The sequence below is a fragment of the Cherax quadricarinatus genome, chromosome 1 (assembly GCF_038502225.1).
Source record: "Cherax quadricarinatus isolate ZL_2023a chromosome 1, ASM3850222v1, whole genome shotgun sequence".
NCBI lineage: Eukaryota > Metazoa > Arthropoda > Malacostraca > Decapoda > Parastacidae > Cherax > Cherax quadricarinatus.
In genome coordinates this window covers 31,428,005-31,450,995 of record NC_091292.1, presented here as the reverse complement: position 1 = coordinate 31,450,995, position 22,991 = coordinate 31,428,005, and the positions used below count along the sequence as shown (strand labels likewise).

At 39.6% G+C, this 22,991-nt stretch overlaps 2 protein-coding genes across 2 annotated transcripts in view; both read right to left on the bottom strand.

Annotated features, from left to right (window-relative positions):
• Window positions 1–10,232, bottom strand: part of LOC128687675 (probable peptidoglycan muropeptide transporter SLC46) — a 32,135-nt gene extending 21,903 nt beyond the window's left edge. Inside the window, exon 1 of the mRNA XM_053775269.1 lies at window positions 9,302–10,232. Within this exon, the coding sequence (XP_053631244.1) occupies window positions 9,302–10,232 (931 nt within the window). The remainder of the gene's footprint in view (window positions 1–9,301) is intronic.
• Window positions 10,233–12,736: 2,504 nt separating this feature from the next.
• LOC128690461 (proton-coupled folate transporter-like) lies at window positions 12,737–19,008 on the bottom strand. The gene is made up of 6 exons (XM_053779137.2): window positions 17,240–19,008; window positions 16,969–17,064; window positions 15,858–16,001; window positions 15,658–15,741; window positions 15,314–15,470; window positions 12,737–15,201 (listed from the first exon to the last, which is right to left on the bottom strand). Exons 1-6 carry the CDS (start codon window positions 18,213–18,215, stop codon window positions 14,682–14,684), a joined length of 1,977 nt encoding a protein of 658 aa, XP_053635112.2. The 5' UTR covers window positions 18,216–19,008; the 3' UTR covers window positions 12,737–14,681.
• Between the last annotated feature and the right edge of the window lie 3,983 nt (window positions 19,009–22,991).

The window sequence follows — 22,991 nt, the reverse complement described above, 5'->3', positions numbered from 1 at the left end:
CTTGAAGTGTGATACCATCTGGACGCTTCCGGCTGCTATCAGATTTGCATAGTTGGGGTGGCTCCCTTACTGCTGGGCATCCGGCTGTTGTGAGGCTCTTCTTGTTAATGTTATTAACCTCCTCATGTCTTGCAATCTTTCCCACGGATTTACGGCACACAAGACCATGGTACCTGAACCGGTCTGATGCTTCACTGCCACAAATACACCTGTGTCCGGCGAGAATAGGGGCGGCAAGTCGAAGGGCAACACCAATGCGGATGGTCTATGGGTCGAGCTGCGTGCCAAGGCTGGAGTTGGGAACAGCCAACAGAAAGTCCCCTGCATGAGAGTTCTCAATGCCAGGAGGCGGGCTCTATCCTTCCCTGACACACTCTGAATCATTGTTGAGGCTATTTTCTTCACTATCGGGCCATCCCAGTGCGACTGTTTGTAGTTGTTGGGGGAAGCAGGTCTAGTTTCGGAGCCAGTTGGATTATCCCAGATCATGACTCCGTCAATGAACTTTTGGTCCTGGACTCCAATCTTGTCCCTAAGATGTTCAGGGAGAATTGTTGCTACAAGCCCTCTGGAAGCAATGCATGAGGACAGAAAAGCAGGTAGCGCAATCTGTGATGACTTGCGGACACCAAAGCCTCCTAGTCTGACTGGAAGTGTAGCTTGGTTTCAATGCCCATCTTCTAGAGTAAGGTTAAGTACTTTCGTAAAAATCTGCCTCAGGATACTGTCATATTCGTGCAGTATAGGGTTATCATATGAAGGTGCACATCTTAGGAAATATGTCAACCTGGGCAGACTCAAGCACTTTGTGAGAAGGTACAAAGCATCGTGGGTGTCAAGATTGCCTATTCGTTGTTCCATTCTCCTCAATTCTTCCAATTTCTTCCTGAGGATTGTGTCAATGGCATCGCTTCCCAGAGATGCTCCAAGCAAGACACTATTTGTAGGGGCAATGACTGATGCTCCTGGTAGTTTGGATCTCGCTGCACTTATCACTTCTTGACTGACTGAGATGATTTCACATTTGGATGGATTCAGGATGAGACCCATTTCCTGTCCCCGTGTCATCACTTGTGCAAGATCACCTAAGAGGGACTCCTTTATACCTGCTATTGTGCCATCATCCAGGGTTTAGCTCACTGGTCAGTCTGACTGTGATTTCCCTAACTGCTATACAGAAGATATATATATATATATATATATATATATATATATATATATATATATATATATATATATATATATATATATATATATATATATATATATATCATATATCATATATATATATATATATATATATCATATATGATATATATATATGATATATATATATATATATATATATATATATATATATATATATATATATATATATATATATATATATATATATATATATATATATATATATATATATATGTCGTGCCGAATAGGCAGAACTTGCAATCTTGGCTTAAATAGCAACGCTCATCTTGCCATATAAGACAAGCGAAAATTTGTGTATGCAATAATTTCGCCAAAATCACTCTGAACCTAACGAAAAAAATATATTTCACTTTGTTAAGTATTAAATTATTGTAAACAAATCTAAAATATATTTAGTTGGGTTAGGATAAAATAAATTGATCTTGTTATAATAAGGTTAGGTAAGTTTTCTAAGATTCTTCTGGTGCAAAATTATAAATTTTTACATTAACATTAGTGAAAAAAAATATATCTTTAAACGTATAAGAGAAAATTTGAGAAAGGACTTAATTTTAAATGAGTTCTTGCTAATTGACCAGTTTTATATATTCGGCACGACATATATATATATATATATATATATATATATATATATATATATATATATATATATATATATATATATATATATATATATCTATATATGCAAGACAAGCCACGGAGGTGGAAATCTGTAGCTCAAGCATTTTCACACTTCTCAGTGCATCATCAGGTACTGTGCAACGTTGCAAGAGAACAACTAAAGCAGGTAGAGTTCTCAGGGTAGGGTAGTGCGGATGTGCCACCGTCCACGGTTTCCCTTAGAATGTGGTCAGTGGTCAGTATAGTAGGGTGGGGTTGGCACTGACCACATTCTAAGGGAAACAGTGGACGGTGACACATTCGCACTACCCTACCCTGAGAACTCTCCCTGCTTTAGTTGCTCTTTTGCAACGTTGCACAGTACCTGATGATGCACTGAGAAGTGTGAAAGTGCTTGAGCTACATATATGTAGAACAACCACTGTGAAAAAGTACTGAAATTCCAAGCGTTTTCGTGACTTCTCACATTATCAAGGAACTATATAGTTCCTCGATAATGTGAGAAGCCACATTTTTTCACAGTGGTTGTTCTTCATATTGTGATATCATCTGTTTACTGTGATCTTATTGCATAATATATATATATATATATATATATATATATATATATATATATCTATATATATATATATATATATATATATATAATCACTTGCAGCAACAAATGAGAAAGATATGTAATACAGCCACAGGAAGTCTAAATGAGGCAATCATCAGAAGCCAATTCATTAAATGGATCAACCAAGGCTAGAAGGAAAGACAGAGGAGCTAAGAAGGAATCAAGATACCTTATGAATCTGAATCAGAACTGTCGCTTTATCGGATAGATAACTGCTTCATTGAAAATATCGTTCGCAACTTAGGAAGTGATCGCTTCGCAACAGGAAAGATCGTAGTTAAGTTGGTATTAATTAGATTTGTTTCCTGACGGTTATTAGTCATATGATGACCTTCCACTGGCTTACCGACTGGCAGCTCACAGCCTGGATGTATTCCCAAAATGCTCTGAACCTCCTGCTAAGTGGTGGTGGCTTCGTGGGCAATGTTTGTATATCAACCGTGTGTAATTTGTCGGGAATGTTGTGTTGTTGTTGCCAAGCTTCTCATGAAAGCCATGTGACCAGTCGTCTAGGCAGGCAGTAGAGTACAGTACAGTATTTTTTCCATTTCTTGTACCTGTTGGAAATATCACACCATATTTCTCCTTACTTTTTTAGCAAAAATCCACAGTACCGTACTGAATTCCATACATGTACGGTTGCGTTCTGACAGCCTTCCCAGTTGTGGGTCAACCTGGGTTTCATCTCACTGTATTTGTTGGCTCGTGCCGCTATGTGGATAGAATTCCTCACTACTAGTTTCTTCTGCCCTTTGGTGCTGTGGTGATCCGTGTTGAAAAGATTTATGTACAAAATTATTGGTTTAATTAGGTGTATGTGTTGAGACATTGCTCTCTGCTTCTCTCCAAGAAAACAATGTTCACTGTACTGTACTGCAAGTAAGGCCTTGACTTATGCCATTATGTATCTATTTATCACTATTTCCAACTGTCAGAACGTGGCTAGAATGGACAAGTAACGCGGAACCATCCTATAACATGCTAAATGATCAATATTCCATGTTCATCTAGATTAAACTAGCAATATTTGCTGTCAGGAACTGCTTAAATCCTCCGACCTGGTTTGTGGTTGCAATATTCATCAACTAAGACAATTATTGAATTTTACAATTAAATACTGTTCTTCGTTATTTAACAGTCAGGTCTACAGCCATTATGAGGGTGTTGATAAGGGCTCTGGTGGCCTGGTGGTTAACGCTCTCGCTTCACACGGTGAGGGCCTGGGTTCGATTCCCAGCCAGAGTAGAAACATTGGACGTGTTTCTTTCCACCTGTTGTCTATGTTCCCCATCAGTAAAATGGGTACCTGGGTGTTAGTCGACTGGTGTGGGTCGCATCCTGGGACACTGACCTAAGGAGGCCTGGTCACAGACCGGGCCGCGGGGGCGTTGACCCCCGGAACTCTCTCCAGATATGGGAAACACTTTGGGTCCCACGTTCAGTAATATATTGTTGTTTTCACTGACAGTAATGGTTCGATGATTGCCTATAGAAAATGTCGTATTTCCCAGTTAACTTATGTATTCTCCTTAGGTCTATTCATATTTAGATATAGGAATATGTGTGTTGCTATGAATTTCCTTAATATTATTAATTACTAATGCTGAAAGCAGAGAATCCTTTTAATTCCAGGCTGAGGTTTATCAAGTGTACAGGAATGAGCAAATATACCGCCTTATAAGGTGCCTTATAAGGTGCCTTATAAGACAAACGAGAGCCTTTACTCATCACTGTGTGTGTGATAAAGAGCCCGATCAGCTGGGCTGAGGCCAGCAGTAATAGCCTGGTTGGTTAGGCCCTGATAAACCGGGAGGCCTGGTCAAGGACTGGGCAGCGGGTCGTTGGTCCTCGGAACGACCTCCAGGTAGATTTCAGCCACTTTTTACCTACCAGTTACTAATAGGTTATAATGTAAATAGTATTCAAATCTATATCCATTTCTCATATAACTCACATCATTCTCTCATGTTTACCTGGAGTTTACCTGGAGAGAGTTTCGGGGGTCAATGCCCCCGCGGCCCGGTCTGTGACCAGGCCTCCTGGTGGATCAGCGCCTGATCAACCAGGCTGTTGCTGCTGGCTGCACGCAAACCAACGTACGAGCCACAGCCCGGCTGATCAGGAACTGACTTTAGGTGCTTGTCCAGTGCCAGCTTGAAGACTGCCAGGGGTCTGTTGGTAATCCCCCTTATGTGTGCTGGGAGGCAATTGAACAGTCTCGGGCCCCTGACACTTATTGTATGGTCTCTTAACGTGCTAGTGACACCCCTGCTTTTCATTGGGGGGATGGTGCATCGTCTGCCAAGTCTTTTGCTTTCGTAGTGAGTGATTTTCGTGTGCAAGTTCGGTACTAGTCCCTCTAGGATTTTCCAGGTGTATATAATCATGTATCTCTCACTCCTGCGTTCCAGGGAATACAGGTTTAGAAACCTCAAGCGCTCCCAGTAATTGAGGTGTTTTATCTCCGTTATGCGCGCCGTGAAAGTTCTCTGTACATTTTCTAGGTCGGCAATTTCACCTGCCTTGAAAGGTGCTGTTAGAGTGCAGCAATATTGTATGTATGTAATTACCATTATCACAGAACATCGAGAGTAATGGATACCTGGAGTTTAGCCGGAGGTTATTCCGGGGATCAACGTCCCCGCGGCCCAGTCCATGACCAGGCCTCCTGGTGGATCAGGGCCTGATCAACGAGGCTGTTACTGCCGGCCGCACGGAGTCCAACGTACGAACCACAGCCCGGCTGATCTGGCACTGACTTTAGGTATCTGTCCAGCTCCCTCTTGAAGACAACCAGGGGTCTATTGGTAATTCCGCTTATGGCTGGTGGGAGGCTGTTGAACAGTCTTGGGCCCCGGACACTTATTGTGTTTTCTCTTAGTGTACCAGTGACGCCCCTACTTTTCACTGGGGGTATGTTACATCGCCTGCCAAGTCTTTTGCTTTCGTAGGGAGTGATTTCTGTGTACAGGTTACGAACCAGTCCCTCCAGAATCTTTCAGGTGTAGATTATGATATATCTCTCTCGCCTGCGCTCCAGTGAGTACAAGTCAAGTGCTTCCAGGCGTTCCCAGAAGTTAAGGTGTTTGATGGAACTTATACGTGCAATAAAGGTTCTCTGTACATTCTGTAGATCTGTAATTTCATCTGCCTTGAATGGGGATGTTAATGAACAGCAGTATTCCAGCCTAGAGAGAACAAGTGGTTTAAAAAGGATCACCACAGGCTTAGCATCTCTTTTCTTGAATGTTCTCCTTATCCATCCTTTCAGTTTCCTCGCAGATGTGATACTGGCATTGTTGTGGTCCTTGAAGGTGAGGTCTTCAGATGTTACCGCTCCCAGGTCCTTCACATAGCTTTCCCGCTCTGTTGTGTGATTTGAGTTTGTAGTATACTCAGTCCTAGCTATTATTTCCTCCAGTTTTCCATGACAAAGGAGTTGGAATTTGTCTTCACTGAACATCATATTGCCCATTGGAAAACTTGGTTTATATCTTCTTGGAGATTTGCAGTGTCCTCAATGGATGACACTCTCATGCAGATCCTAGTATCGTCTGCGAAGGATGATACGGTGCTATGGTTTACACCTCTGTCTATGCCTGATATGAGAATGAAGAACAGGATAGGGGCGAGTACTGTGCCTTGTGGAACAGCGTTCTTCACTATGGCAGCTTCCGATTTAACTCTGTTTACCACTACTCTTTGTGTTCGATTGGTTAGAAAGTTGAAGATCCATCTGCCTATTTTGTCAGTTATCCTTTAGGCATGCATTTTGTGTTCTATTACACCATGATCGCACTTGTCAAAGACTTTAGCAAAATCTGTGTATACTACATCTACATTCTGTTTGTTTTCAAGTGCATCTGAGACCATGTCATAGTGGTCCAATAGTTGCGAGAGGTAGGAGCGACCTGCTCTGAAACCATGTTGCCCTGCATTGTGCAATTTTTGGGACTCCAAGTGGTTTGCAATCCTGCTTCTTAGAACTCTTTCAAAGATTTTTATGATGTGGGACGTTAAAACTATTGGTGTATAATTCTTAGCTATTGCTTTGCTGTCCCCTTTATGGAGCGGGGCTATATCCATTATTTTCAGTGACTCTGGAATCTCACCTATGTCTATGCTCCTTCTCCACAGCATACTTATCGCCCGTGAGAGTGGATGGCGTCAGATGCTTCTTATAAGAAAAAAAAACCCTTTCGTTGTCATTGTTCTAGGGAAGACTCTTGCAGTATGGGTTGATTTATTATTAACCAACCAGAGAGTTGGAATTGTTTCGATTATGAAACATAATTTCATTTATTTAGTATTTATAGTATAATTATGGAAGCGATCATATTGTCTCCACATACTAAACTATTATATTGGTAAACTATACCAGTATATTTGTAAAATTTCATATTCTTTAATTGGCACTCTAGGTAAGACATGAAACTGCACTCATGAAAAAGGCTCATTGTTTTCCGTTAACTGATTTAGTGATAAATAAATATTTTCATTTACGTAAAAAGATTCAGTAAACTGTTTTTGTACATCTACCTCCAAATAAATATTAGAATCACATTCAAATCATATAATGCCATTAATAAATTCGTTAGAGTAAAAATAAAATACTATTCCATTAAAGCTTGAGACTTCTGTTACGTAAGTGTAAGAGATATAAGGTCTCATGTATTACTAAGACGAAACGCTATTTAATTATGAGAGTTTTTGAACATGAATGATTAAAGAACAGAACGAAGTTTGCGCTTACTGAATGAACGAATATTTACCACGTTAGGGAACACTCCCATACATTTAAGCATTTTGTAAGTGACCTCTGCTTCTTGTTACAGCTAATAGTCAGACAGCGAGTTTCTCACTGGTACGCTCCTGCCAGACTTATACAAACCTGAAAGAGGTGGTGTCGATATCTAGGTTTAATTTCATGTTTAATGGTATGTTTGATATAAGCTGGTTGTCCTGGAATGTTTTTATAATTTGTTTTGGCTAAAGCTCTCGCTTCACACGGCGAGTGTCTAGGTTCGATTCCCAGCGAGGGTAGAAACATTGGGAGTGTTTCTTTACACCGGTTGTCCATGTTCACCCATCAGTAATAATTGGTACCTGGGTGTTAGTCGACTGGTGTGGGTCGCATCCTGGGACAAAACCGACCTAATTTGCCCGAAATGCTCTGCATAACAAGCAGCTTTCTATATAGTAGTATGTCATTGATGTCAGCTAGGACTGTATACCTTGTACATGTACTTGTAGAAATAAAGATATTATTATTATCATTATTATTATTATTATTATTATTATTATTATTATTATTATTATTATTATTATTATTATTATTACTATTATTATTATTATTATATCATCTAAAAAAAGTAATTTTTCAGGTATTCGTTTCTATTTATGCTTGACGTGAAGTATACACAAAGAACTCGTAAACAAGGGAATGAATCTTACGATGACTTTCTATTCTCCCATGTGCGGGTTATTTGTGTATTGTTCCAGTTACTAAACTGTACCTTTTTATTCTTTATCGACATGAACTTTTGTACCTGAATGATTTTTTTTCACTGTTAACTTGGCCTTATTTCTGCCATCCTTATTTCATAAGTTATTGTTGTCAATGGAGACAAATGGGGCTTAGCCAACTAGTGGTGAAGGACACAATGGCAGAAAACTTTACTGAGATGTTTCGCCCGTGTACAAGGTTCTTCAGTCAATGGAAACAAGAAACAGCATTAAGAAGCCTGTTAACAGGTGAAACATCTCAATAAAGTTCCTCTCTACCACTATTCTTGTCATTGTTAAGTTAGTCACATTTTGGTTTTCTCTTTCTAGATAAACCTCACGTCAGCTTTTGTACTTTGATATTCTTTTCATGTAACTTTTATTTTGTTCACTCTTTACTTTGTCTCACCTCTGTCATTTTAACATTTTATTGACCGTATATGTTAGTCATTTTAATTCATATTTATACAACTTTTCTAACTTTTTAATTTCAGCAAAAATGCTAATCAAATAAACCAATTGAGATATTTTAATCTTGCAAATAAAACAAGATTAACATAAAGTTACTATGATAATAGACGTCAAATAATGACACCACTTCTTAAAACGATGAGGAAACATGGTCTCATTAAAGAAAAATAATCGTTCATTATTTTCCAAGTTGACCTCTGAACCATCACTAATACTTTCTTATTTTTTTTTAAGTTGTTAAAAAATTAAAATGGCTCTGTAAAACAAAAAGGTTACAGTTGCAGCATATAAATATAGGTGATTACCTGCATCAAACGTATCCTTGTATTAAAAAAACCATATCACGGGTGGGGATAGAACCCGCGATCAGAGAGTCTCAAAACTCCAGACCGTCGCGTTAGCCACTGGACCAGCTAGCTGGACCCCGCCCGTGGTATGGTTTGTTTGCAGTCGTGTCATTACGATTTCGTGAGTCGTATCCTTGTATTGTAATCATGCCAGCTGTTGGAATTTTATATAGTTTCTGTCCCCAAAAGTTTGGTGAGTAAGTTACAGCTTCCAGCAGTTTATTTTTTTTTTTTGAACACCCATGGTTCCATAGAAAATCACGAGTTTGTTAAGCGCCGGTATGAGGCCCCACGATTACATTTCGTCTGTTGTAAAACTTTTTTAATCTGATAAAAATGGCGTAAAAGCAAATATCTTTTTTATTTAATCCCAGTAATCCCTTCATGGGAGGTTCCTTGATGCTGACGAGGGGCTCTTGAATCTAAAGAATTTGACTCGTCCTCCCTGTTTGTTTTCCATTACTTTAGGAGCTTAGAGAGTCCCTAAATATAAATATAATACTAATACCAATACTTGTTGAACACTTACATCGAGTAACTCTTCTGAGGAGGCTGGTGAAGATGAGAATGAGAATGAGAGATCTTGTGTTTCCCTCGCGTTTCCTCAGAGTTGACTTGAAGCTTTCAAGAATACGGTGAGGGTTAAAGAAGTCCTTGACCATGGTAGAGAGAGTTGGACGAGTGTGTTGGAGGGTGTTGGAGGGTGTAGCATTCAACTCCGATCCGTACACTGCCGCTACATTCTCTCGCAGCTCCATTCGTGAACTGTGTTCTGGATCATCAGGGTTGGATTTCCTGACGAAAGGTCCATGGCTCTCAGGAAGGCACACCACCACATACACCAAGGCCATTAAGGAGAGCGTGAGGGAAGTAGCGAAGAGCGGCAGGTAGCCGCCCCAACTGTAGATATAAGTACCCATCAGTGTGCCCACCGGACCTCCTAGGAACCAAATGCTGTTTGCCAGTCCAACTCTTGATGTACGCGACTCTTCTGACGACACGTCACCAATGTACGAGTTGGCCGCCGTCAAGAATGATACAGTACCGCCACCAAGTGTGTCCAGTAACGTGACGACAAGTAACACTTCGGCAGGCCAAGAAGGTGCCAAAGTGGCCAACAAGTAGCCGGCAGCGTGGAGTGCGTGACCCAGTTGTACTGCTATCAGAGGCACCTTCCTGCCATACTTATCACTCCAGGCGCCCATGAAGAGAATAAAGAAGAGTGGTAGTGCTGCTGCGATGATACTGTTATAGAGAGCAAACACACTGTACCTTTGCTGTACCTCTACACTGGCTGCTGGTTCTGACTTCAGATTGTCGCACACTTGTTGAGAAAAACCGCTGCTCACTCGACACACTCGATCCATCTGTAGGTTCTCTATGTATACGTGCATGTTAGAGAAAGCAAGACCATCAAGCAGCATAATAGGTTCCACAGTCACGCTCTTCAACACAAGCATCACCTGTTGCCATTGACTACCTACGACTTTACGAAAACCCTCCATCTACAATTTTTGAAATGATCTTTCTCTATTTTTTATTATTGTAGTGTGTAGCAGTGTTATCAGAGGTAAATTGTATTGAAGTGGCAATGACACTATTCTTTCTTTAAATAACTTTTTAAGCATACACCCTTGAATGTCAGTAGTAAATATTTCCTGCATTCGAAAAAGCAGTGGACTATGAGGCAATCTCGGTATACGCCAGCTAATATACCCCTCAACATCCGCTGGTAAGCCTGGGCAAAGGGGAACGACCCGGTAGTTACCTGCAGCTTCCCCAGCCCTTGTCTGCGTAACAGTGATGTCACCTGAGGTGTGATCACTCTCAAGGTTTAATAACCTTTCATTTTTTTAAAATACAACAATGCATACTTGTTGACCACCTATAAAAATTCTGTATTAACATACAACTGTCACGTCTGTTATTTCTTCACTCAAAACGTCAGTTCAACGATTCCACAGAACTGTCATGTGTAAAGTTGAAAAAAAAGTGAATTAAAACAATATCCATGATTTTTATAACTTAACTACTGGAAAATCCCAGAAGTGTACTGCTTTACAGTCCAAAATAAACAAATCAAGAACTCTGAGGACTAGGACTGCTGACTAACTCTTAATAAATATTCCGGGATTTGCTCTCCCGTTTGCTTCAAGCTCTGACCTAGAACATAGAAGAGCTTGTCGTGTTTGGAATCAGTCTTAAGAAAATAAGAAATTCCGCAGATAACGCAAGAGTCCGGTATTGTTATTGTATAAGTAATGCTATAGATTGGAATCTATGAGCTCCCACTGAAGAGACATTAGTGTATGGACCCGGCAACTTCTACCAGGTGACCCGCATTTCTAATGCGCTGCAACGCCCACAAGATACTTTGTTACTCACCTCCTGGGATAACAAAAAACAAAGCCCTCTGGCACATCTCTCCATTTCTTTGTTATGGAGAAGGATATGAACCATCATTTTCAATGTGCCATGTTATAAAATCGCTAAACTAATTTTGTGCAATAACAACTTATTTCTCAGAGATGAGATCTTCCATCTCGTTAAACACTAAATTTATTTGAACTCAATAATGCCAACCTGCCAATATATTTCTTAAACATTCGGAAGTCAGTATATTAATAGATTAATGGTCTTGACAATTTATTTGTACTTTTAAATACGTAAAATGTTTCTTAAGAAAATTGTGCCTGAGAACTTTGTTCCTTTTGCTCATATCTTTATATTGAAACACTGAGCTTACATAATGGGAGGAGATCAGTATTCCATCCTTTTTATGGTTAAGGGGCCTCAGTATCTATGGTTATTAGCGATCTACTGTTTACGTTTTGAACGACTCCATTTTTTACTAGAAACCATCAAAATTGCATCTAGTGTACGTGGGGGTGAATGCCCGAAGAACCATAATTATCTTAGCCCATGAGACTCCGCTTTATTGCCCCAGACAAGTTTATTAACCAATATTTTTGTAAACCATATATTCACATTAATCAACGCTATTAGTAGAGAGAACTGAGGGCTCTACTACACATGCTACTTTACACTAATAACCCGCACATAGAAGAAAGAAACTTATGATGATGTTATGGTCAGACTTGTACCATCAACTAGTGTGCTGTCGAGGTCACAACTTTGACGGTACCAGAGATTTTCCGAATCCTCCATGAGCTACCGATTGGGTTATATGATCCAGGACTATGTCAGGTTATTTACCATGACGATAAAATTAAAGTAGCTTTCTAGTCCCATTGAAGATTCTCCAGAAACCCGAAACAGGCGAAATAGGGAAAGGACGTTAGGATGACTTTTGGGTCGGTCCTGGACCACTGTCAATTCACAGCTAATAATGATCCAGGATGGACCGAAACGTCGCCCTAACGTTCCTGTCCTAAGTGGGAGTTTTTGGTGAATTGTTCCGGTTACGGTATTATCTTTTTTATTTTTCTCATTGAAGATGTTTTGCGTAGAACACAGCGGGAATTGTTTTCTTCGTCAGGAAGCAGCAAAACGTTTCCTGACACATGGTCTCTGGCAGATGACCCGTCCGATGTTTTAGTCGAACTACTGACGTACCGGTACTTGTTATCATCAGAGATTAAGCAACTTCTGGTCCGATGAGTAGGACACACGTGCAACACCTGACTTCATATATGCGAGATGTTTCTTCTGCAGAGTAAGCTTTATTAATCTAGTTCAGAGGCATAAGGGTGGACTATAAGCTAAAGCCAGAGGAGAGGAGCAGCACTTTCGATATGGTCACATGTGGGCGGGACCCAGTAGTGGAAGTGGATCATGCACGTAAGGTAGGCCAGATGCTTGCAGTAGAGTTGAAGTTATCCCTTTACCAATATTTCATTGTGTTGCTGTGTCAGCTATGTATCAATACATCATGGGTATATAATGTTGATAAGTCGATGAATAAAACACATGCGAAATATCTGGATATCTTTATTGGACGGAAGCTACAGTTGCACACCATACTTTATTCATCTAGTACACGGATAAAATACTGGAAATTACATACTGGAGCCAGAGAAGAGGTACAACAGTGCAAGACAGTGTCATCTGTGAGAGGGACCCAATAGTGGACTCATAATGCGGGCCCAACTTACAATCACGATCTGTTTCTACTTCGGCAGGTATTTTAGTCGTTGAGGTATGGACCTGTTTTGCCTTTTTTTTCTATAATGGAGACAGATGAGTTTAAATTTAGAAAGATACAAACTGACTTATATTTTCCTAACAATTATAAAGAATGAATTCCTAAATTTTAAGTACACATCATGACATTTTGTAATACCTGGTGATTTTTTTTTTTAATTTTGAGATAAAACAAAATACCTTGCAAAAAACTAAAGACCTTGTGTATGCTCAGAGTATCAGAGTAAGTTTTAGAATCTAGCGTCATGAACTGAAAATCTTTTCTTCTTTTTAATAGGCTTTGCAAGTCAAATGACGTTAACCTTTGGATTACCAGGTAACTAGAAATTGTATTAACTATTATTTGTCGCTTGACAGATGTGTCATGGTCATCGTAATTTTTTATAGAAAATATGTCGGCTCCTCTTACATAACATTAAATATTTTAAACCTATTTAGAATGGTATAAAAACTTAAGCATCAGGATGCCATTCAAATATGGTCATGTGATTGTTCAATATATGCTTAACTTGCATTCCTCAGATGAAAAGTAAACTGTAGTAACAGATTCTCGTACAACGACCTAAAGAGGTTGTAACTCGTGACGTTGTCTTGTGCTCAATCTAGATGACAATATTTTCCTGTGATTATTTGGTTATTTGTGAGTACAAATATTATAAACAGAACCAAACTATATTAACAATCCCGACACATATACAAGTTCATGTCTATTTCTTGTTTCTCCTTTCGGACTTAATATTCGCGATTTATTATAACTTTCATAAAAAACACTAAGCCCGTATGGTTCATTCAGTTCCCTAGTGCAGTCTTTGACAATAAAGTTCAACTTGATGTAATTTTTAACTGCTGTCTTTTATAACCTATCAACTGATCATTTGCTTCCCATTTTTGGTTGTTAATCATAGGTGCATAAGACAAAACACTGTTTAACATTTATATATTTTTAGGTCATGGAGATATATAGCATATAAATAAATAATAATTGATTAAAATTATATAAATAGTAATCTAAGTAGTAACTAAAGAAATAAATATCACAGATCAAGAGACTAGTATTGTGATAAGTCTTCTGTATACTTTCCTCAAGAGTTCCTGATTCTCTACACAACTCACGAGACGAGTTAGAGCTCACGGAAATATGTCTTTATATAAATAGCAAGTACAACATGAATAGTATAAACACTTCATGAATGGTAGCTTAGTAGTCGAAGAAGCTTACTGGTGCAATATTTTGCCCAAGTGTCATGGTCAGTGTATTCAACACTAATGTTAATTTCATGATGAAAAGTTGCCGCTTCATAATGAGGTAATTATCTACTGTACGCCAGTACAACAATTTCCTTGGAAATATATGGTATAGTAATACCGATCAACTGTGAAACGATACTTATGTACAGTTTATATGACTGTAAAAAAAAAATTCGACAAAAAAGGGCTTCTTCAGAAGGCACGCGTGGCGAAACGTATCCCTAATAAATGCTCCAAGTAGTAGATAAGCATCTTTTTCCACCGTAATTCTCTTGCTTTTTCATAGCCTAGTTGAACGTTCAGCTCACAACCATGAGGTTCTGGGTTCAATTCCGGGCAAGGACGAGACGTCTCCTTTACATTAAAGAAAACAGGTACCTGGGTGATAGTCGACTGTCATGGGTCGCATCATAGAAACAGGCTTTCAAAAGTAGCTTAAGAAGGATAACAGCTCTAAGCCTGTAAGTCAATGAACTCTGAAAAAAAAATGCAGTTATTCATACGTTAGATTTTCTCTCGCCTGTCTCATCACTGTCTGGATAATTATTCACTATCTTTTCTGACTCCTGACTAATTTTCGGGAAAAGAACATGGTTAGCGATATTGTTAATGTTGACGAAGAAGTTTCCTGTATTTACTCTTGTGATTTGTTTGTGTGTTGCGGCCGAGGAAGCTGCTGAATCTCCTAGTGGCCTAACAACAGCTTTTAGTGAGTCCTTGATAGTATTCATCAGTCCGTCAGAACGGGTGTCGGCTTTGTTTTCTGAAATGGTTTTTAAAACGGACTGGTGTTTGTGTGACAGGTGATTCTGTAGCCCTATCCCTTGCTGGGTGTTATGATGCTCGGGGACGTCCGGGGAAGTGGGTGTAGACAGGGCCAGTGCCAGCACGTCAGTGGCCAGCCAGCAGGAGTTGGTTCTCATCACCAGCGCCTTGTTTGCGACAGGACCAGCGACGATGCTAGGCTTAGCGTTCTCCACGTCATATTGACCTGACTTATCCGCGAACATGATGATACTGTTGGAAAATATTATACATGATTAATTCATGAAAATAATTCACCAGTAAAGATACTTCACACTTAATCACAATTTGTATCTGAACTATGAAAGCGAAAACGGAAACGTACCAGAAAAAGACGATCATGAGAGCGCTGGCAGAAGCACCCAGTAAGAAGTGTGCTACAGGGAAGGTGCTGACGGAGGCGTGATAGACGGCGGTGTAGAGGGCAGAAGTTACCATGGGCATCATGCCGTCAAGAGCACCTAACACCGCAGATACTTTACCTACAAATTGAAAAATGGGGGATATATAATTTTACGTTTCAAATGTTGACATCTAGTACTAATAATATAAAAAAATTAATATCGCTTTGCAAAACACTAATTATATCAATTATATAATGAATAGATAATATAAAAATGGAGTAAAAAGTTTATATTGTATAAAATAAATTATCAAAAACCAACTCACCTATTTCATCTTTGGAGACAAACTTGGTCATCATGGCTCGCTGAGCGATGGTGCAGGAGTTAAGCAGCAGAGCCGCAACTGGAGCTGAGGGATCAAATACGATTGTGGTCACCTTATTTTCCACCACCAGTATTTCATTTTTACAAATGTCACTTATTTATAAAAGCATTACACTTGACAATCCCTGGTAGGAAGCTCACCTATCCAGATAAAATATGGTCGAGAGTCAGAAATGCAGCCGTAGATGACATACTCGATGACGCCGGACATGGCGCCCACCACGGCCAGCAGGTTGTCTGACACACCTAGACGACCACTTAACAATGGCACCGCCACTAGCGATCCTGAAAGTGAATAAAACTCGGCTTAATACAGGGATAATGTTATGTTATTTTAGGTTGGTATTTGATAATTAAGACATATTTAATGCAACGCCGTACATTGCAGTTGCGTGTCTAATATCTGGGCTGAAATGTCCCATCTTCATAGCAGTATGTTCACTCGCATGCACAATCTTCACTATAATTGGCGATTAAGTAGCTACTTTATTAGTGAGTTACATTCTCGCCCTGAAAGCGGTGATGCAAAAAAAAAAAAAAAAAAAAAAACCTATTGACTGACGATGTATCTTTGGATATTGTAGGCATTTAATATATCAGTACATTAATGTTTTTGAACAACTGCGTAGATTATAATCTTTCTGCGAATGTAAATTTATCTTACTGAAGAAATTCGTTCTCATTCTTAACATTATTATTTTTAATTGTTCAGAAAAGTCTTTTAATGACCAAATCACAGATACACACCTATATATATAAAAGCCATTCCTTAATTTTGCTCAGAGATTCTTAACACTATATCTCAGCAGATAAGAACCGCTGAGATATAGTATTCTAGTGTTTTTGACCTTACAATTAATTTAATTTGATTAACAGCTCCATGGAAGATGAAATACGAGTTCTGAGAGCCTAGTTTTGGTCTATCAGTAACATTTTGTATTCTATTGATTGTGTTATTCTTTTTCAATACATGTTTTTGTGGACACATTTCTTTGTGAAATACAATCGATTTGCTAGTTCCTATCGGCACTCTTCTATTTTCTACATATTCATTTGCATGATTTTTTTTCTATTAAGAGTTTATAACCTACTTAACCGACTAAAACTAAACATTCACTTTATTTAATAGCAGTTTAACCAAGGTAATATTGTTTCTATCAAGGCACATAAACATTAGACTGAAAATCTGATCTAATAATGCACAGGCTTCATCACTACCTGTAAATCGTGTACGTGTAAACATGTATCTTACCAGTGGTGGCCAAGAGGTTCTTGTAGGTAACCCAGAGGCTGTAGTCAGTAGCTTGCCAACCTAGTACGTGACGAGTGAAGGCGAACACATAGGGAGCTGAAGGACAGGATCAATGGTTACAAAATTTCAAGTGCATAAATTAACTAATATGGTGATTGCTATATTAAAAATAACATTTCCAATAAATAATTAATATATTTGTTTTTAGTGTTCGCATTAGGACTGTTCCTTTCTTCCTGTTAAAAATTCTTACATAAATGTTAGCACTTACATCGAGTAACTCTTCTGAGGAGGCTGGTGAAGATGAGAATAAGAATAAGAGCTCTTGTGTTTCCTTCGCGTTTCCTCAGCGTTGACTTGAAGCTGTCAAGGATACGGTGCGGGTTAAAGAAGTCCTTGATCATGATGGTGAGAGTAAGGCGGGAGAGTTGGAGGGTATTGTCGGGTGTAGCATTTACCTCTAGTCCGTACACTGCCGCTACACTCTCTCGCAGCGCCACTCGTGGCTTGTGTTCTGGGGCTTCCGCAACAGAACTTTTGACGAAAGGTCCATGGCTTTCAGGAAGGCACACCACCACGTACACCAGGGCCATTAAGGAGAGCGTGAGGGAAGTAGCGAAGAGTGGCAGGTAGCCGCCCCAGCTGTAGATGTAAGTACCCATCAGTGTGCCCACTGGACCTCCTAAGAACCAAATGCTGTTGGCCAGTCCCACTCTTGATGTACGCGACTCTTCTGACGACACGTCACCAATGTACGAGTTGGCTGCCGTCAAGAATGATACAGTACCGCCACCTAGTGTATCCAGTAACGTGACGATAAGTAACACTTCAGCAGGCAAAGAAGGTGCCAAAGTAGCTAACAAGTAGCCGGCAGCGTGGAGTGCGTGACCCACTTGTACTGCTATCAGAGGCACCTTCCTGCCATATTTATCACTCCAGGCGCCCATGAAGAGAATAAAGAAGAGTGGTAGTGCAGCTGCAATGATACCGTTATAGAGAGCAAACACACTGTACTTTTGTTGTACCTCTACACTGGCTGCTGGTTCTGAATTCAGATTGTCGCACACTTGTTGGGAAAAACCGCTGCTCACTCGGCACACTCGATCCATCTGTAGGTTCTCTATGTATACGTGTATGTTAGAGAAGGCAAGACCGTCAAGAAGCATAAGAGGTTCCACAGTCACGCTCTTCATCACGCCCATCACTCGTGACCAAGTATTTCTAACACTTTTGTTGCTTCCTTCCATTATAACTCAATGACTACTAAACTGTGTATTTCTTTGATTCCGCGTCTCGTGAAGATTGTCAATTTCAATCCTCCAATTACGTAGAATATAATTTAATCTTCAGTCCAGTGTCTCAGTATTATCACCATAAAATGCTGCTCCAACAAGGAGACTGTGGATTATGAGTAGAACTTGAGGTGCGCACGGTTAATATAGGAAGCCTCATCCTCCAATGGCAAGGCGGGTGTGACGTCAGTACACTGGGGACCTGGCCCGGGTGTACCACTCCATGCGTTAGTCCACATGCTGCCTTACCTGAGGATAATTCCCCTTCTGTCTGTCAGGAGATGGTGGGGACACAATCATCTCTTCTTTACTTCAAGATATTTTAGTCATAGTCATAGGCAGAATCAAGATGTTACGTCTTTAGTGCTCAAGATATGGTCTAATATCGCCAGCAGATGAACTTTAACCTACTTGAAGCGTAGCACACCTCAGCAGTTTCCAATAGCTTTCATTAAGCTAAACATATCAAAATAAAGTATTGGATTTATAGGTTAAATGCTTTTATTGGCATAGGCACACACATTCGTCGTCGTCAAAAGAAGCGATGATCTGTGGTTGTGTGTCCTTCAAGGAAGGTGCCTGGATGACGGAGAGGGGCTTTTGATCCAGTGAATTTTATCTGCCCTCCCCTTCCTTGGATCGAATCTGAATGCCTCTCGTACCCACAGGCACTCTGTTCCTTGCTGATTTAGCGCTCCCCCATGATTGTAATATTAATACTAATAATAATTGTAGTAATAATAATAAGGCAGAAAATCGATTAATTAATTATAAATAGGATGAAAAAATAAAACAAGGTAAAAAAAAGTCAAGAACATGGAAGTGACTGAAAAAAGTGACCGAGAATTTACGAGTGTTCCTGAGTCAGCAGTAGTCGCGTTGAAGGTATGAAAGAGGCATCTTATGCAACCCACTAATCTTATTAACGGGAGTTTCTTTCAACACAACGGCAACCAGTGTTGCAGTGATTGCATTTTTTCTGACACCATCATTAGATACACGGTCCACACTGATATCTTTTATCCAGCACTTGAGTACTTCCAGAAGGTACTGTAATATCTTACACGTAATATATGGCATTCCAGCAGGACTTCAGTTATCAAACATTTTCTTGGATGCGGCCCGCAACAGTATGTGCCTATTTTTACCGCTAGGTAGACAGGGGTGTAAGAAAACTTGCTCCAGTGTTCTCTGAGCAGCGGAATTGAATACAGGACTTTGTGGGACCAGTGAGCTACGCAGTACCACGGTATGATTGTGAGAGCGGGTCCAGAGGGGTGAGACCACGAGGGTAAGGAATGTGAGTGGAAGAGTGGGAGGTATGTGCGAGCGTGGGAGGAGGAGGACATGTTATTAATGAAATCGTAGTTGATGGTGAGAGAGTAGGTAGTGACGAGGACGTGATTGTTGACTTGCAGTTACTGATAGTACGGTCGCTGCGGGATCCACAACCCACGCAAGAGACATAGTTAAACCTGTAAACCCTCATGAAGCAAAGGAGCGACAGCTGAACTCCTTGAAAAGGCCCTTCTAAGAGGTGCAGGAGCTGGAGATCAAGACCTTGAAGACCCCTCAAGGCAGGTCCTTCATGCCAGTCAGGGACTCATGATCTAGGAAACTTGACCTATCTTCTCTTCCCCTAGATCAAACCTGATTGCCTCCCATTCCTCCAGGAGCCGTATAATCTCTAATGCTTTAGTGCGCCATCCATAACTTTGGTACTACTACTACTACTACTACTACTACTACTACTACTGCTACTACTACTGCTGCTGCTGCTGCTGCTACTACTACTACTACTACTACTACTACTACTACTACTACTACTACTACTGATACTGTTGCTACTGCTACTATTACTAGTGCTACTATTTCTATTGCTACTACTACTACTGCTACTATTACTGTTACTACTACTACTGCTGCTACTACTACTACTGCTGCTACTGCTACTGCTACTATTACTACTACTACTACTAGTACTAGTACTACTACTAGTACTACTGCTACTACTGCTACTACTACTACTACTACTACTACTACTACTACTACTACTACTAATAATAATAATAATAATAATAATAATAATAATAATAATGCATCCTTGAAGAAAATCGTGAGTTTAAGCTCAACACGCTCATGAAATCTAGCACCAGTAGTTTAACATCCTCAAAAAGGCTTAAACAAGGTAGATCAACACCAATTAAGAAGGCCAGGGACTATAATAATACGATCCTTCCTTTAAGTATCATACATCACCTTCATTCTACACTTCAGTAGTAAAGCCTCATTTGGATTATGTGGCACAGAAGTGATGTCCACGAAAAATATTGAAAATACTTTGGTGTACATACGCAGAAGAATAGCAAAATTAACCCATTATATGATGAATCTTTCAAACAAAGATATAGCGAGAGCTGTGAACTTGCGCCCTCTTGAAAGACGTAGAACGTGGGAAGATATGAGTAAAGTATACAAGTGGAAGACGGTCATAAATAAAGGTGATAAAAATAGGATACTGAGGATATCTAACCGAGAAAGAAAACGAAATAATGAATTCAAGTTAGATGAGTTAGGCAAGAAAGGTGTTAAGCTGAAAAAAGTTCATGAAAAGGCAGTGTAACCTGAAGAACTGTAATAGAGAATGACACAACGAAGGCTACAAAGGAAAATAAGAAAATTGTATTAGAGGATGATAAGCAGATTAAATTTGTGGACAAGATTTTTTTATGTATCAAGGATAGGATGATGTTTTCCAGGGCCGGGGAAGAATATCATTAACAAACTAGGAAATATAAATTATGACAGGGAATGGGATCAACCCTTTCATCCGCCACAGCGCTGAAGGGGATGTTGGCAAGACAGAGGACCTTATGTCAGGCAAAAGGACACATGTGCAACTATTACGACATTTTATTGTGGTAAAATATTGCCGTAATAAAATAGCTAATTAGTTGCACACCATTTACCTAACATATTGTCGGTAATTCTACCAACGTTATTAAATGAAGACCTTACCTGGTAAAAGACAGTGATGAACATAATTAGGAAAAAGCGAAAGATCCTTGTTATATATGCCATTTTCCGAAGAAAGAAGTGTTGGTAATGAATTGTTGTCCAGAAAAATTGGTGTTAATTGCCAGTTGTCAGCGGTACCCTACACTGACAACTGGGACCATTTCTGCATATCTATCTATCTCTCTCTCTCTCTCTCTCTCTCTCTCTCTCTCTCTCTCTCTCTCTATATATATATATATATATATATATATATATATATATATATATATATATATATATAGATATATATATATATATATATATATATATGTATAATATATATATATATGTATAATATATATATGTATATATATATATATATATGTATAATATATATATATGTATATATGTATATATATATATATGTATATATATATATATATGTATATATATTTATAATATATATATATATATATATATATATATATACGTATATATACACACACTGCTAGTCACGGCATTATGCAGCCCCTCCCCCACACATGTACCAAAACACAAACACATACCATGAATGATTATAATATATATTTGCACACTCACTGAGGTTTTACTACTTGGTGCTGCGTCCTTTACGCTTAATCGCGTCCCTCAGCCGTGTAGGAAGACTCTCACACAAATTCTTGAGTGTTTGGAGAGGTATATTATTCCATACCTCATGAAGAGCAGCCTCCAGCCACGGTATGGAACTGATATCCTTGCCCAGTAAACTTTGTTTTGCTATTGCCCAGAGTTTCTCAATAAGATTTAGGTCTGGGAATTGCCTGGCCAGTCATTAAAGAACCTCATTTCACAGTCCTTAAGCCACTGAACTACAGATTTGGCTGCAGACATGGTGCACCGTCCTGCATAAAAACCATACCCCTACACTTGTTAAACGCCTCAGGTAAATTATCACACAATAACTGCAGATAATTATACTGGTTCATAAACTGGATTTTGGGGAGCACAATGAGTTAACCAACACTCTGAACACTGAAACACCCCAAAACCATGAGCGAGACTGGGTGTTTGGTGGTCCCACAGGCATAGGGTGGGTCTAGTAGTTCACTACCTCTGGGCCGGTACATATATCCATGGTTACAGGTGACAGTGAAGGTTGCTTGATCACTCCAAACTACTTCAGACCACTGTAGAGGATTCCAGTGAAGATATTTCTTTGTATAATGAAACCTATGTTTCTTCTGTGGCTTGCAGAGGATCGGTTTCTTAACCTGGTGGTGACTACTGTAGCCCACTTCTGACACACATCTGTTAACAGTTCATACAGACACCTCTGAGAGTTGATGTGGGTTCTTTTCCTTCAGTTCTCTAGCAGTTATCTTAGGTGCACTCTCTAACTGCTTCTTTAACACAGTTAAAGTGCAAACAGATGTCTTCTTCGAGGGGTCAGGCCGAGGGTTGGCAGATGGTAACTCGACACCGCCGCCAGCCTCAAAACGCTGCACCCAGTTCCTCACTGAATGCTCACATGCACCAACATTCTCCACTATTTCATTCATCTGTTGCCCAGCTTTGTGAAGCTCCATGATTTGAGCTATAGTTTCAGGTGTTAAAGACTTCCTATTGCCCATAATCAAACACAGGACAAAAGATTGGGCGGATGAGAGACAAAAGTGCAACACTTCCTCTCACCACGGCAGCCACGTGAGCACTGAGGAGTGACTGTGGAGTGTG